We start from the raw sequence: 14,653 nt of genomic DNA on the forward strand, positions 1-14,653 counted from the left end.
TTTTACTAGCTAACTGGGCTTGGCCCAGTCAAGGTGACACATAAAGTCACCATCACAATATGTAATCACACAGGTAATTGGAAATCCACTAGAAAGTGGGAATGGGTCAAGTGGAAGCCCTGTGAGGCCTTTGCTTTGCTAGGTGTGCTATAATCAAAAAAGTCAAGTTCTGCTACCCCAACCATTATGCTAAAATGGAAGGGGAGGAGTGTCGCCAGGCTACTACAACAAAATACCATGCCCTGAGTGGTTTTTGAATAGACATTTTTGTTTCATTGTTTTGAGGCTGGAAGCTTGAGATCAAGGTGCTGGCATGATTAGGTGAGGGTCCTCTTCTGGGCTGCAGACTGCCAACTTATTATATATTCACAAGGTAGAAAAAGAGCTAGTTAGCTCTCTTGTCTCTTCTTTTTTAAATTTATTTTATTAGCTTATAGTTGATTTACAGTGTGGTGTCGATTTCTGCTGTATAGCATAGTGACCCAGTCATACATAAATGTACACTGTTTTTCTCATACTATCTTTCATCATGTTCTACCCCAAGAGATTGGACGCATTTCCCTGTGTTATACAGTAAGACCTCATTGCTTCTTCATTCTAAATGTAATAGTTTGTATCTACCAACACCAAACTCCCTTGTAGTCTCTTCTTATAAGGTACTAATCTCAAGACCTTACTACTTCCTAAAGGTACCTCTTCCTAATACTGTCATATCGGGAGTTAGCATTTCAACATATGAATTTGGGGGAGACATAAACATCCAGTCCATAGCAAAGAATTTATCTTTTTACATGTGAACTGAACAGAACATGCTGGTATTATTTTCCTATACATGGAAGGGGGCTTAAGTGCAAACTGTAATTTTGGTTTTCTCATATCCCTATAACTTACAAAGATCCTTTAAAAACTGCCCTATTGTTATTTTCTGAACTAATGGTACAGAATCTCAAATAAGGCAGGACACGTCCAATGCTGATGATTAGCTCTGTTTTAATTCTCATATTGATTTTTTTTTTTTTTTGGTCTTTTTGTCTTTTTAGGGCCGCACCCACGGCACATGGAGGTTCCCAGGCTAGGGGTCTAATTGGAGCTATAGCTGCCGGCCTACACCAGAGCCACAGCAATGCCAGATCCAAGCTGCATCTGCGACCTATACCACAGCTCATGGCAACGCTGGATCCTTAACGCACTGAGCAAGGCCAGGGATCGAACCCGCAACCTCATGGTTCCTAGTTGGATTCGTTTCCACTGCACCACGACGGGAACTCCAATTCATTTTTTGAGTAAATATTATTTGAATCCTTCCTGTCTTAATGTCTCCTAATGATTTTGTCTTTTTCAGACCCCAAGCAATATAAACTCCTCATCGAGGTCATTTAGTCTCTCTTCAAAAATCAGAATAAGCACTTTTCTGAAACCTACCTAAGGCAGCTGCTACTCCAACACATCACCCATCAACTGCCTTTAGCAAACAAAAGATAATTTTTAGATTTCGAGCATTAACTATTCTTGGACTCATCAGCTGTAAGGGCACAAGCAAATTGGGTTATTCACTCTCTGAGCATTTCTGTCACAGAGTTGACGATACATGTTATACATATTATTGTCCTTTTTTTATTGCAGTGCTCCTGTAGCAGTCTTTCCCTACTCATCTGAAAAAGTCTTTTGCCCATGGGATACAGTTCTTAATTTTCAACCATGAGACAACAATTCAATGTTTATTCCTCCAGATCATCCAGTTATTATTTGTTAACAAGTGTGGGGGTATTAAATAGCAATTATTTCTACTTGGTGATTTTATCTCAGCCCAAGAAAAAGAGATTTTCCAAATAGGGTAAAAAAAGAAGTCTTTTAAGTCTTTGATATGACATTTATCACTGAAAATTCCCCAGGCTTTTTTGACCTCTAAAGCAGCAATATTTTGATAATGCTTTTCAAGCAGTTTGAAAATAACTTTAATTTACCACTTAATAGTGCTTAAGAAGTGATTTGAACACCTAATAAGTTGATAGAAAATAATATATATATAAATGCGTGTGTGTGTGTGTGTGTGTGTGTGTATGACTGAGTCACTTTGTTCTGTAGCAAAAATTTTGCACATTGTATATCATCTATACTTTAATAAAAAATTTTTAAAGGATAAAAAAACAAAGTATAAATAAAATGGAAAGGCAAACGCTACCACATTCACTAAATTGTACCCACATTCAGTATTTTACCCTTTGTTCTGACAAAATAGGGTAAGCCTCCAAGTTTTATACCATAACCCTTTAATCCTAGGAAGCAAAGGGAGAGATCATCATAAACATGTATTTCTCTTTGTTCCTTTTTTCTTTCTTCAGGGAGACTGGAGTTTAAATCTTTCATTCAGTCCTGAAGTAACAGTCAGCATGAAGCACAGCAAAGGTACTAATGATACTGAGTAAAAATAGTAATGATGAAATGCCAACCCAGCCTAATGTCATGGTTAAAGGTAGAAAGAGAAAATAAGTGATGAATCTTTTCTCACTCAGACACGGAGATTTACGACAGGTAATCAAATTGCACAAGAGCTATCAGGATCTGAGGTCAACTTTAGAACCAAGAACTTATGGTAGGGCACTACTGGTCAGTGATCTCCTAGGGACCAGCAGTGTCCACCAAAAAAAAAAAAAAAAAAAAAAAAAAAAGGCTATGGAAATTTATCCCCAATAACAGCGACATGCTCTATTTTCCACAGTTCGGGCAGTGTGTCCACCATGAACAGCCCCAGATTGCCCCTAGCAAGGAGATAACCTGATGTCTCACCGCTCCGTAGAAAGAGAGAGGAAAGCCTCCTGTAATATATAGTTCATCTTTGCAGGGATCACCTGCTGAAATAACTGGGGCTGGAAACAGAGGCCTGTAGGACCTTTCAAATAGATGAAACAAGCAAACTTTAATAAACTATAAAAAGTATGTCTTTCTTGAAGTGCTGCTAAATATCACTCACCACTGTGAATGAGTCTGCATGTTATGTATGTAATTTAGAGGATGGGCTTAAATGACAAAACAGACATGACTCCACCATTATTAACTGGGTGAGCTAAGCCATAGTTCTCAGATATTAGCAGTCATTAGAACAGTTATAGGGCTTCTTAAACACAGATTGCTCTAATGTTCACTCCTAGAGGTGGATCAGAGAATGTACATATCTATCAAGGACAGAGGGGCGGAAGGTGATGCTAATTATGTGGACCACAGACTGAGACCACACCTGTAAGGTGTGCCAGAGTTTTTGTCATAAATAAATGAGGTAATGCATTGAACGTGCTAATTCAGTGCCTGGCGTGTATGAAGTTTTCAATGTGTGCTAGCTGTTATTACTGTTTAATTCCATGGACCCTAGAGGATTCTGGAAATGAAAACAGAGAATGGCTTGTTATATTTGTTTTGATTGCTTCTCTGGATTTTCTGCTTTTAGCTTTAGATCAGAGTAAACTCCTGTTTTCAATTTTGAGTTAGGAATGAAAGATTTTGTTCTTCAAGGATGCTAAATCTACATTTAGTTTGGCATCATGGTCTATGTGTGATTCTACAGTCTTCATTTGTTTCTCACTCTTTTCAGTAAAATATTCATGATTTTGGTTGGCTGTAAGATGAGTAATGTGTCCCAGGATGAAAGAGAAAAAAGAACCAGGCATGGTTTACCTTGTAAGATACTTCAGGGACAAATTTCTTTCTACTAATGCAAACTTGGACTGCACCCAGAGATAATGCTACCATTTGGGGACTTTCCACATTTTAAGTAAATTTACTGTCTCTGGTAGTTAAACTGTCTCTTGATGAATACGCTCCTTAGAAGATGCAAGATGAAAAACTCAACTCTTTGCTGATTTTGAAGCAAAACTGAGTTGGATTAGCAGTAATAACTGTATGTGAATTCTTCCTGACAGAATTACTTGGTTCTTATGTAAATTAGGATGTGTTGTTGATGCCTGTGTACAGAAAGAAAAAAAAAAAGGAAGACTAGAATCTAAGCAATAGCAATAAATGAGAAGAACCTAGAGATCTGGGGTTAAAAAATCACTGATGTTTATTAGCAGAAAAATTATTCTTTTTACTTGATGACCACAATGGAAGGAGATAAGACTCTTGAGTGGTGGGAATGGTTTTGCTACATTCTGAGCAAGCATGGATGAAGCTCATTTGAGAGTGTAGACTAAAATGGGTCTCGGGTGCAGCAGCTTATAGCTCTGTGTCCTGGATTAAAACAAAGCTCATCCTGTGATGGTGCATATTCAGCAACATGCAAAATTACTGCCATCTCCCATGGCACTGGTTAATAGTAGTCTTCATCATACATGGGCTTATGAGGGAGCTTATTGGAAGACAACTTCCAAGTTAAAATACCTTGGGAAACATTTGTATGGTATAGATTTCTTTGCATATTTTTAAGACTGGTGCCTCCTCCACTCAGGAGACTGACTTTCAGAATGGAAGATAGAACAAGAGTTATTAAGACAGGAATTGAAGTTTGTCACTGAATGAGGGGACAGGTGAAGGTTGCCACTTTAAGCAATCAAGAAAGTCTCCAGATGAATGCTATATTGGGGGTTACAGATATGTTTATTCTTTGATGGTTATCTTTGATATTCCTGGTGAATGGAAACATTTGCAGAAGATTAGAAGTAAAATATCCCACATGATGTACTATGTGTATGTGTGTGTGTGTGTGTGTGTGTGTGTGTGTGTATTCTATAGACATTCAACAGCAAGACCTTAGAATAAATATAGACTAAATTCATAGGACTAGGGTCCTATCACTGGCAGTCCATCTTGTACACATCAGATAATAAGCATTGACACCACTAACCCTATAGCACTTTTTGATAATGCTTAATATGTTGACAACTGCAGTGGAATAGCACAAACACCATATTTTTATTTCAGCAAGGCTTGTGGGCATACTACATATAGGAGGAAATCATAATTGGTTGATCAGGAGGAGAATGCAGTAGTGAAATCAATTATCTTGTAAAGTGATGAACCCCCTGTCATTGAACATAACCAAACAGATGCTAAATGAGAACCAGGCATATCTCTTAAATTCTTTCTACACAGTAGTCTTACCTACTGGAAGTTCCATAAAGAAAGGTATTTAACTCAATTACTAGAATATTTTATACACTCCACAAATGTGTATTTGCTGAATAAACAAACATCAAAATTCAAGAAGGATTGAATTTCAGCCATTTCCTAATGTTCAGGTCTCAACTCTTAATAGCTTTGATTTCTACTGAGTTAGATATTGTTTGCTTAATATAAAAAATATTAAAGGCAAGACAATAGATACAATAAAAAATTAGTGGTTGCTGGAGAAAGTGAGAGTAGGATAGATGAATAGACAGAGTGCACAGGATTTTGGGGCAGTGAAAATATTATGTATGAGATTATAATGATGACTACATGTCATTATACATTTGTCTAAACCTATAGAATGTATAAGGCCAAGAGTGAACCCTAATGTAAAGTATGGACTTTGAGTGATTATGATATGTCAATATAGCTTCATCCTTGTTTTAAAAAAGTACCATTCCGGCAAGTGACGTTAATAGTGGGAGTGGCTCTGCATGTGTGTGAGCAGGAAGGATATGGAAAATCTCTATCTCCCTCTCAATTTTGTTGTAAACCTAGAACTGCTCTAAAAACATAAAGTCTTTCAAAAATATTCAGCACTTTTTTATGAAAATAATTACTTGTTCTCCATAATCTACATATTTTGTCAATCTAATTAATAACTCATGTAATGAAAGGAATCTAATTTTACCTGTTACTGGGAAGTTTTTGCTGTTAATTTGCTTTCTTTTTTTTTTTTTTTTTTTTTTTTTTGTCTTTTTGCCTTTTTGCCTTTTTTTAGGGCCGCTCCCGCGGCACATGGAGATTCCCAGGCTAGGGGTACAATCGGAGCTGTGGCCACTGGCCTACGCCAGAGCCACAGCAACGCGGGATCCAAGCCACGTCTGCAACCTACACCACAGCTCACGGCAACGCCGGATCCTTAACCCACTGATCAAGGTCAGGGATCGAACCTGCAACCTCATGGTTCCTAGTCGGATTCATTAACCACTGAGCCACAACAAGAACTCCTGCTGTTAATTTTCTTAAAGTTTAAAACCATAATGTGTTGCAAGACAGTTTAGGAATGTGTTAGTAAATGAGCATCCAGGGCTCAAGATTTCTGCTATTTGAATTGTGGGTTCTACTACTCATGTCATCCAATAAGAGTATGGCTAGTCTCTTTGTTTCCCATTCCATTGTCTATATAACCTTCACTGAATCGAAAAATAAGTAAAAGTACTTAAGGAAAAATGTTTGGAAATGTAAATGGTTTTTATAATATGGGTTTGAGTCAAAGTAAAAATGTTCGCAGGAGTTCCCGTAGTGGCTCAGTGGTTAACAAACACAGCTAGTATCAATGAGGATGCAGGTTCAATCCCTGGCCTCACTCAGTGGATAAAGGATATGGTGTTGCTATGAGCTGTGGTGTAGGTGGCAGACGCGGTTCAGATGCAGTGTTGCTGTGGCTGTGGCATAGGCCAGCAGCTGTAGCTCTCATTCGACCCCCAGCCTGGGAACCTCCATATGCCGTGGGTGTGGCCCTAAATAGACAAAAGACCAAAAAATATATATATATATGCAAGCTCCTTAGCAGAATAACTTAGCCACTGATTAAGGCAATAATGACTGCTCTACACTGCAGCAAAATAGCTAAAATTTCTGAAATGGATTATACAAGATAAGTGTCTCCCCCCACCCCAGGGTATATTTGGCAGTGTCTAGAAACCTTTTTGGTTGTCATAGCTAGGGAGTGATGGTGGCATCTAGTGGTAGAGGCCAAGGATGTTTACAACTTTGCAGTTGAGCCATAGCATAAACAATGCTGTTACAAAACCATCAATAGTTTAACCTATTCCTTCAGCCCTCTGGAGAATATGTAGTTCTGACTAAATTAAAGTATATATTTAATTTACTAAATACTCTTCAGAAACCTTTGAAAATGCAATTTTGACAGAACAAAATGTTAATGTGACTGGAAAAAACCCTTTTCACTGCTTGTCAATTTAGATAAAATGATGCCGTTCTAAGTCCACATCCATGAAGATAAGGATTATGCCCACCTTGTTTCCTACTATGCACTCATCAGCTATGATTTTTTTTTTTCCTTTTTCGGCCATACCTGCAGAAGTTCCTGTGACAGGGATCAAATCCGATCTGTGTCCTATGCCACAACCTGGGCAACATTGGATCCTTAACCCGCTGTGCCGGGCCGAGGATTGAACCGGCAATGCCACAGAGATAAGCCATTAACCCACTGCCCCACAGAAGGAATTCCAACTGTGATTTTAAGAAGATTAAATGTTTAATGAGTGCCTTCTGTATACCAGGATAGTAGCATATATGATTTCCCATATGTTATCTAATTTTTTATAACAAATCTATGAAATAGTAATTATTTTCCCTACTTTATAAATTTACTCTTTCTTTTATGACACAGCTTTTGTTTAAGAAGTTTCATCACTCATTTCCCCCCTGGATCTTAGGAGATTATTTTTAAAGAATTTTTCTGTCCCCCTAGCTGAATGACTTCTATCACCAGGACAGTCCGAGGACCACACTGGTATGACAAATGTATAATAGCCGCTGCCAACAGGGGAGGGGGGTAAAGGGAGGGCTGTCCAGGAGAAAAGGTCCAATTCCTCTCATCTCTAATGATAATTCTCCTAACCAGAGAAAAAGAAATCCAAACAGGACAAAGCAAAGACCTAAACCAATGGGACCACACTCCAAAGTGACAAATAAATGCCCAACAAAAGGAATGAAGGGGAAGGTGGAAGCTAAAGAAAAATAGGAAATCAAGACAAGTTTTTTTGTCCAACTTCCCTGTTCCTATGCAAGAACCAATTATGAATAAATAAAGAGCAAGAGGTAAGAGCTTTCTTTCTTCACCTTCTCTTATCTCCACTAAGTAGCAGCAAGCAAACAAGCCAACATGCCCAAAGTGAGCTATCAAAGTGAAACATGAGTTAAAGGAAATGGTGAGAGTGGCAGTGAGACTTATACACCATCCCTCAGTGCCACAGTCAGTCGGCAGATATACACTCACCCACTGATGGACTCCATAGGTTTCAATGGGTCTCTTTGTTAGACTTTGGGAGATGCACAAAGAGAGGGTTTTATCGCTAAGGAGCTTATGGTCGAGGTGAAAAGTAAGCATGTAAAAAGGATCAATGAAGAACACCAGGACCAAAAGAATGGCAGAGACATTGGAGCCCAGGGTAATCCCTGTGGATGGCGTGGTCACAGGACGCTTTGCAGAGGTGGTGAGAGTTGAGTTGTATGAATGAACAAGTAATAACCAGATGTGGTTAGTTGTTGCACAGTAGAGGGAGACCCTCAGCAGGGTCGAAGAGGAGAGAGAAGCGTCATGGAAAAAGCAAAGAAGTGAGGAATTTGGGGCAGACTTTGAAGGTGGATGAATGACTCACCCTGGATCAGAGCTGACCCAGGCTGTGAAAAGGACAGACTCTAGATGCCCAAGTCCCAAGGAGATGATTACATTTTGTCTTGTGGAAACTTGAGGGATGGAAAGTTTTTGATAAGGAAAGTGGTGTAATAACACTATACCTCTGGAGAAATACTAACGATGCCTTCCTTTCTTTCCTGTGTATATGCCCCCCATACAAGCTGGATTCTGCCCTCATGCACCTGCCTCTATCTCCAATCTTGCCCTTTGTTTTGGAGGGCAGACATGCCCTGTGAGAGCCACTGAGTCTATTTCAGTGTTCTTTGGTACCAACTTCCTGGTTGGCCAGAGCAAGAGCTGGGTTTTTACCAAGGCTCAGGAGGCAGGAGGATGTAAAAATTTCAAACCCTGAGGTTTGGCTTCCAACATCCTATGAATTATGCCTGTAACTTTCCACATAAGTTAGTATTTAGTGACCTTTAAGCAGTTCACAGAGAACAATTTTGCCTCCAAGTTCAAACCACATAAAACATTTTGTATTCCCCAAATATGTTTACTTTCTAACTTAAAAAAAAAAGTTTTAAATGGCTTTCTTACCTATCCTCATTACCAACAGATCTTCTAAAAGTATTATTTCTAGTGTTATGTAGAAAACTGACAATTACAATGGAAGAATCTAAATAGGATTAAATCCATAGCTTTTAAATGCACACTGAAATGTGAACACCATCTCATTTGTTTCCCAATGCCTAGTACAAATAGTATTAATTACTAATTCATTTATATGTATTGACTGAATGAACAAGTAATAACCAGAGTCAATAGTCAAAGTTCATGTCTTGGAGATATACAAAGGCAAGAAGATTCGTTCTCAAGTATATTTACTGAATTTCTAATATGTACCAGACACTGTACTACGAACTTTCACATTTCCTCCTCATACAGCTCTAGTGGGCAGGTGGTAGTGATCTTATGTTAGAGAAATGCAACCTGAGGCACAGAAAAAGTTAAGGAACTTAGCCAAAAACTCAAAACTACATGTCCTGATTCAAAATCCAAGGTTCTTTCCTCGAGTTTTTCTGCAATTTATCTAATTACAGCACATACATGAGGCTTACTATTCTAGCTTCCCAGGGTCCTCCTTAGAAGATTCTGACTCAGCTGTTGATGGGGTTCAGGAGTCTACACATTTAACATCTGTCTCTGATTCTGAGACATGTTTGCAGTGTCTTCAGTCCTGGCTGCCCATTAGAGTCATTGGAAATGGAGTTCCCGTCGTGGCACAGTGGAAATGAATTTGACTAGGAACCATGGAGTTGCAGGTTCGATCCCTGGCCTTGCTCAGTGGGTCAAGGATCCGGCGTCGCCATAAGCTGTAGTGTAGGTTGCAGATGCGGCTCAGATCTGGCATTGCTGTGGCTGTGGTGTAGGCTGACAGCTGTAGCTCCAATTGGACGCCTAGCCTGGGAACCTCCACATGCCACAGGTGCAGCCCTAAAAAGCAAAAAAAAGGGGTGGGGGGAAATCATTGCAAATGTTTAAAAACTCCAGATACCTAAGTCCCACACTAAACAAGTCAATTGAAAGTAAGAGAGACATCACTGGGCATTAATATTTTTAAATTCTCCAGGTTATTCCAGTGGGCATCCAGAGCTGAGAACCACAGGGCTCAGTGCCACTATGCTCAGCGCTCCTATGCTGACAATATCATTTCATGGCTTTACTCAGCCTCCTCTAACCACTTCTCCACCCCTTGCCTTTCTTCCCATTAAAAAGTAGTTCTTCTACCGTGTGGGCCAGGGAAAAGCAGAGATATTTAAAAGAATAGAGGAACAGAAGGAAAGGAGATCAAGAAACCGTTTGTAAGTAGTGATTAGTGAAGAGAAAATGAGAGCTGTTGAAGGTGGTAGGGGGCGGTGAGGGGTGAAGAGAAAGGTTTGAGATTCATCAGTGAAACAATTTAGTGCCTCTAAGAGAAAGTTACATAAAGCTGACACTCATGTGAGCATATTGCTCTCAAATAGAGGTCAGGCTTTTTTCTATGGAAGTCCAAGCAACTTTTACATACTTATATATTTATCCTTCCTCGTAACAAGGCTTGAGGATCAGAAATTCTGTCTGTGTCTTTATCATTCTTATTTTACAAGTGGAAGCCCTAAGGCATGCTGGGGGAATGAAGTCACGTTAAGACCTCAGGGTTGGGGCTGAATGACCCACATGGTATTAAGTCCCCAAACTGGTTCCCAGGCTTTGTTACCCCAGTGCTGTAAGGTGTGCATATTTGCTCTGCCTGTAAAATACTCATGGGCATAGACAACTGCCCCAATCCACTATTTGGGAGAACAGGAACATGGAATAACTTTATGCATTCCTGCCTGCCTGGACCACACTCAATAGAGCGTCAAAAATAATTGGAGCAAATTAATCTGACAGAAATTTATGTTATACTTTGATAATGACAGCAGTAACTTCTGTACATGGCATATACCTATTGGATCTGTTTCCAAAGGGATGAAAACAAAGGAGAATTGAAGTGCAGAAATTGTATGCATCCGTACAGTTCTGGCTGAAAAAAAAAATAATGTTTTAAACTGCTGATTGTAATTTAGCAAGTGCTGCATTCTCTCGTGCATAAATGGTATCGAAAACAACCAGTGTCCTCCCGCCTGCCTTCCTCGCCTGGGCAGCCCTTCACCCTCACTTAATGAAACGGAACAGTTGATGCCTTTAACTCCTCTTTCATTTAATCTCATTAATGCAGTCTGTTGGGATTCTAGTTGTGGGGTAACACAGGGCCAGTCGTTGGACCTCTAGTGCAAAGTGCAATATTTCTCTGTTAGATTTTAATTGCTACGTCAAAATGTGTGAGAACGAGCTCAAAACCAAAGCTGATGCCACTGGTGAGTTTTACATTTTCTTCTTTCTTCTGATGCATAGCTGTACAAACCATCCTTCAGGCAAGACAGTAAGCATTTATAACCTATTAGCAAAATAAACTGATGGCTAGGTGTGGGAACCATAAAATATTTTCTAACTTGAGAATGTATATACTAAATAAGTCTCCCAGGCTTTATATTATACTGGAGAACATAAATATTATATCCTGTAGTGAATTACCAAATGCCTAAATTTTGAGATTGAATTCATGTGGTTATCTGCCACAGTATACTAACATGAAGTTAAAAGTGTGAACATCACAATTTTGTAGCTTTGATTTTATTCGTCATTGCTGTTGTTAAGATTATTATACTTTTCTAATTTTTAAAAAATTTATAAATATGTTATAGAAGACACATTCTCATGTGTAAAAAATCTGTTTTCAAAAAAATTCTGTTTGGTTACATGATTATTAGCAGTGAGGTGAATTATGTTTGAGTTTTTCTCCTAAATTTTTTACAAGTAAGTTAGTAAATAGTTCCTTAAACACATATTAGTTATCTCATAACATAGGCAGGTTTTAAGCATTTGTTTTAAAAATATTTTGGGGCAATATAATGTGTGATTTATTGCCATTTTTTGCTAACACTAGAATAGTTGGAAATAAAACATAAATTGATAGGATTATTTGTTTCAAATAATAGGAACCTAACAATTTTTCCCCAAAAAAAGTTACGAAGCAAATCAAAACTTTTAAAATATTATATAACTCAGAAGTACATTTTTCCATAGTGCTAAAGCTCCTAGTGCCTGCATTTTTAGAAAAGGGTAGACACTGTTTCAATGAAATTATTCACTGGTTCCAAAATATATGCATTTAAAGGCTTTGTTCATGAAATAAGCCATTACCAGCAGATTGAGGTTCTGACATCAATGGAGTCTTTAAACAACTATTTATCCTTCCTACTGACAGATTTACTCAAGGATATTGTTGCTATTATTGTTTAGAAATTAATAACACTGGACGTATTAACATCTATGTACTTAATCCTCTTTGGGTCTGAATTACAATTAGCAAAGGCTGACAGGTAAACATAAATGTTTCTTTCTCCCCTGATTTGGTCTTAAAAAAAAAAAAAAAAAAAAAAAAAAAAAAAAAAAAAAAAAAAAAACGAATCTGCCCTCTGTTGTAAAATTACGTAAAAAACACAGGGTTTAATTTTAGAAGCTTATATGTGTGTCTGCACACATGCAGACACATATCCCAGTTTTTAAATGTGTATGAAAAAAATGTGTCTTTACATTTTGCAAAGAGAACCAGATATTTTACTTTCCTCTTAAATTTTAGTGTGATTTAAAGGAATATTTCAGATTAAAACTGCAGGTTTTTGTTTAAAGTTACTACAGTAGAATACTTTGTGCTGTGCTTAGCAACTGGTTTTCACCAGTCTTTTTCCTCCGTTATTCCCACCCCTAATAAATATATCCGCTGCTTTGAAATAATTCAAACCTCTGAAGAAAAGACCAATTTTCCTACCAATTAGACCACTTGGTAGCCTTAAAATGCCTTTGGCAGAAATTAATGTATAAGAAACAGTTAACAAATGGAGTAACCATAAATATCTCCATGAAAATGTTGTTATAAACTATCAAGCAATGATTATGAATTTGCTGCTTGAAGAAAAACAGTTCAAAACAGTGAAAATGGCATTTGAAAATCACGATATCTGTTCTTAGATCTGTTCTTAGGACTTGCTCATCGTTGTTCGTAGACCTCCTTCCCCAGCTTACATAAACACTGAATAAAGCTGTTAGGGATTACGTGCAGCATTCTGGATCTGATGAGCTCAAAAATAAGATAGCTTGGGTCCTATAATATTTAGGATTATGCTGGTAATCTCTTTAGGGAAAGTGTGCAGTATCAGCAGAACAGGCTCTTCAGTCTTCAGGGGAGCTAGGCACTCATAATTCTACATTTGGGGATGTGGTTAAGCCTTCGCCTACCTTGATATAGGGCCTTTGTGACTTTTGCAATAGGGTGAAATCACAACAGCTTCTGGAGTGACCTCCTAAATTATCATTTCACCCCTAAAATAATTTCTGGTGCTGCATACAGGTGAGAACACATTCCTTTAAATTCAACATGTCTCCTTTTTTTAAAAAAAGGCCATCTGTATAAGGATCTAAACCCAAATATGCCTTTCCCTGACCTCTGAACTTGTTCTTATCTCTAGAAATAAGAATTAAGACTGTCTTTTTAATTCTATAATTTCTTTTTAAAATTCAATTCAGAAGCAATGGGGACTGAATGGCAAGTTTGCTAGAACATAAATTATATAAAAATTTAATTCTTTATTAAGAAACTTACAATATATTTTTTTCTATTATAGTCTTGTCGATGTTAAAAACAAAATCATACCTTTTGCAGACCACCCAAAAATGAGTTCCTAAAATCTGAGTTCTTCTAGAATGGTCTCTGGTGCCCATGTGTTCTCCCATAAGTAAAAAAAAAAACCCTCATGTCATGTTGGAGTGCCCATTCATATGAATTTTTCCCTAAATAACCCTCTGATGGCAAAGGAATTCCTTAGTGCTACTGATAGTGATTGGTTTTTTGTTCTTTTTCCATTTCATTTTCTCTCTCTCTTTCTGACACACACAAAACTGATGTAGAATATCTCATCTATGTTCTAAAGTTTATGTAATTATTTGCTGTGTTTGTTTATGTAATTATTGGTAACGTGAAAGAGGGATAAATTATACCAGTTCAGTTTTTGACCACCCCAGCAAATTGTGGTATATTATGTGCCAATAAAGTTATTACATAGAAAAATATTAACACGGTACCAACATTCTGATCTTAAGTGGACACCATCCTGCTACTCAGAACATTAATCCAGTGAAGTAACTCATGAGAAGATGAGAGGCCACGTTTATTTCACAAGGTTTCTCTTTTCAAGAACAAAGGCATTGGTACTGGATTCTGATCACTATATTTTAGACTGTGACCTCCTCCTTTCCCCTGTAGTCCTGCCTTATCTCTTTTTTAACATACTTCAAAAGCTTTAATGATTCTTTCCCACCAAGCAGAAAGAGGCATGTTTTTCTTATTTCTGAACCCTCTGAAAAAGTGCTGAGCACTTTAGGAATGGTCCCTACCACTTCTATTAACGAAGCGAATGAGAACAGCTTTGTTTATACTTCCACCCCCATTCGTAGTTCCTTGGAGTTTTCTTGGGGGGGGAGGTGGAGAGGGTGTGTGTGTGTGTAATTGGTGTTCCTGTTCCAACC

At 38.0% G+C, this 14,653-nt stretch overlaps 1 protein-coding gene across 3 annotated transcripts in view; it reads left to right on the top strand.

Annotated features, from left to right (window-relative positions):
* RORB (RAR related orphan receptor B) overlaps positions 1–14,653 on the top strand; it is a 197,891-nt gene that overhangs the window by 108,483 nt on the left and 74,755 nt on the right. Inside the window, exon 2 of one of the 3 annotated variants that reach the window (XM_021064932.2) lies at positions 2,343–2,406. The exons of 1 other annotated variant lie outside the window; for it this stretch is intronic. In XM_021064932.2, coding sequence (XP_020920591.1) covers positions 2,343–2,406 — 64 coding nt within the window. Of the gene's footprint in view, positions 1–2,342; positions 2,407–11,228; positions 11,386–14,653 lie in introns of those variants that run through there. One more of the 3 variants, XM_021064942.2, reaches the window with a different exon arrangement.

The sequence above is a fragment of the Sus scrofa genome, chromosome 1 (assembly GCF_054392235.1).
Source record: "Sus scrofa isolate SSC_HxYL_T2T_F1_AM1 chromosome 1, Sscrofa_HxYL_maternal_Yorkshire_Landrace_v2.0, whole genome shotgun sequence".
NCBI classification, from domain to species: Eukaryota; Metazoa; Chordata; class Mammalia; order Artiodactyla; family Suidae; genus Sus; species Sus scrofa.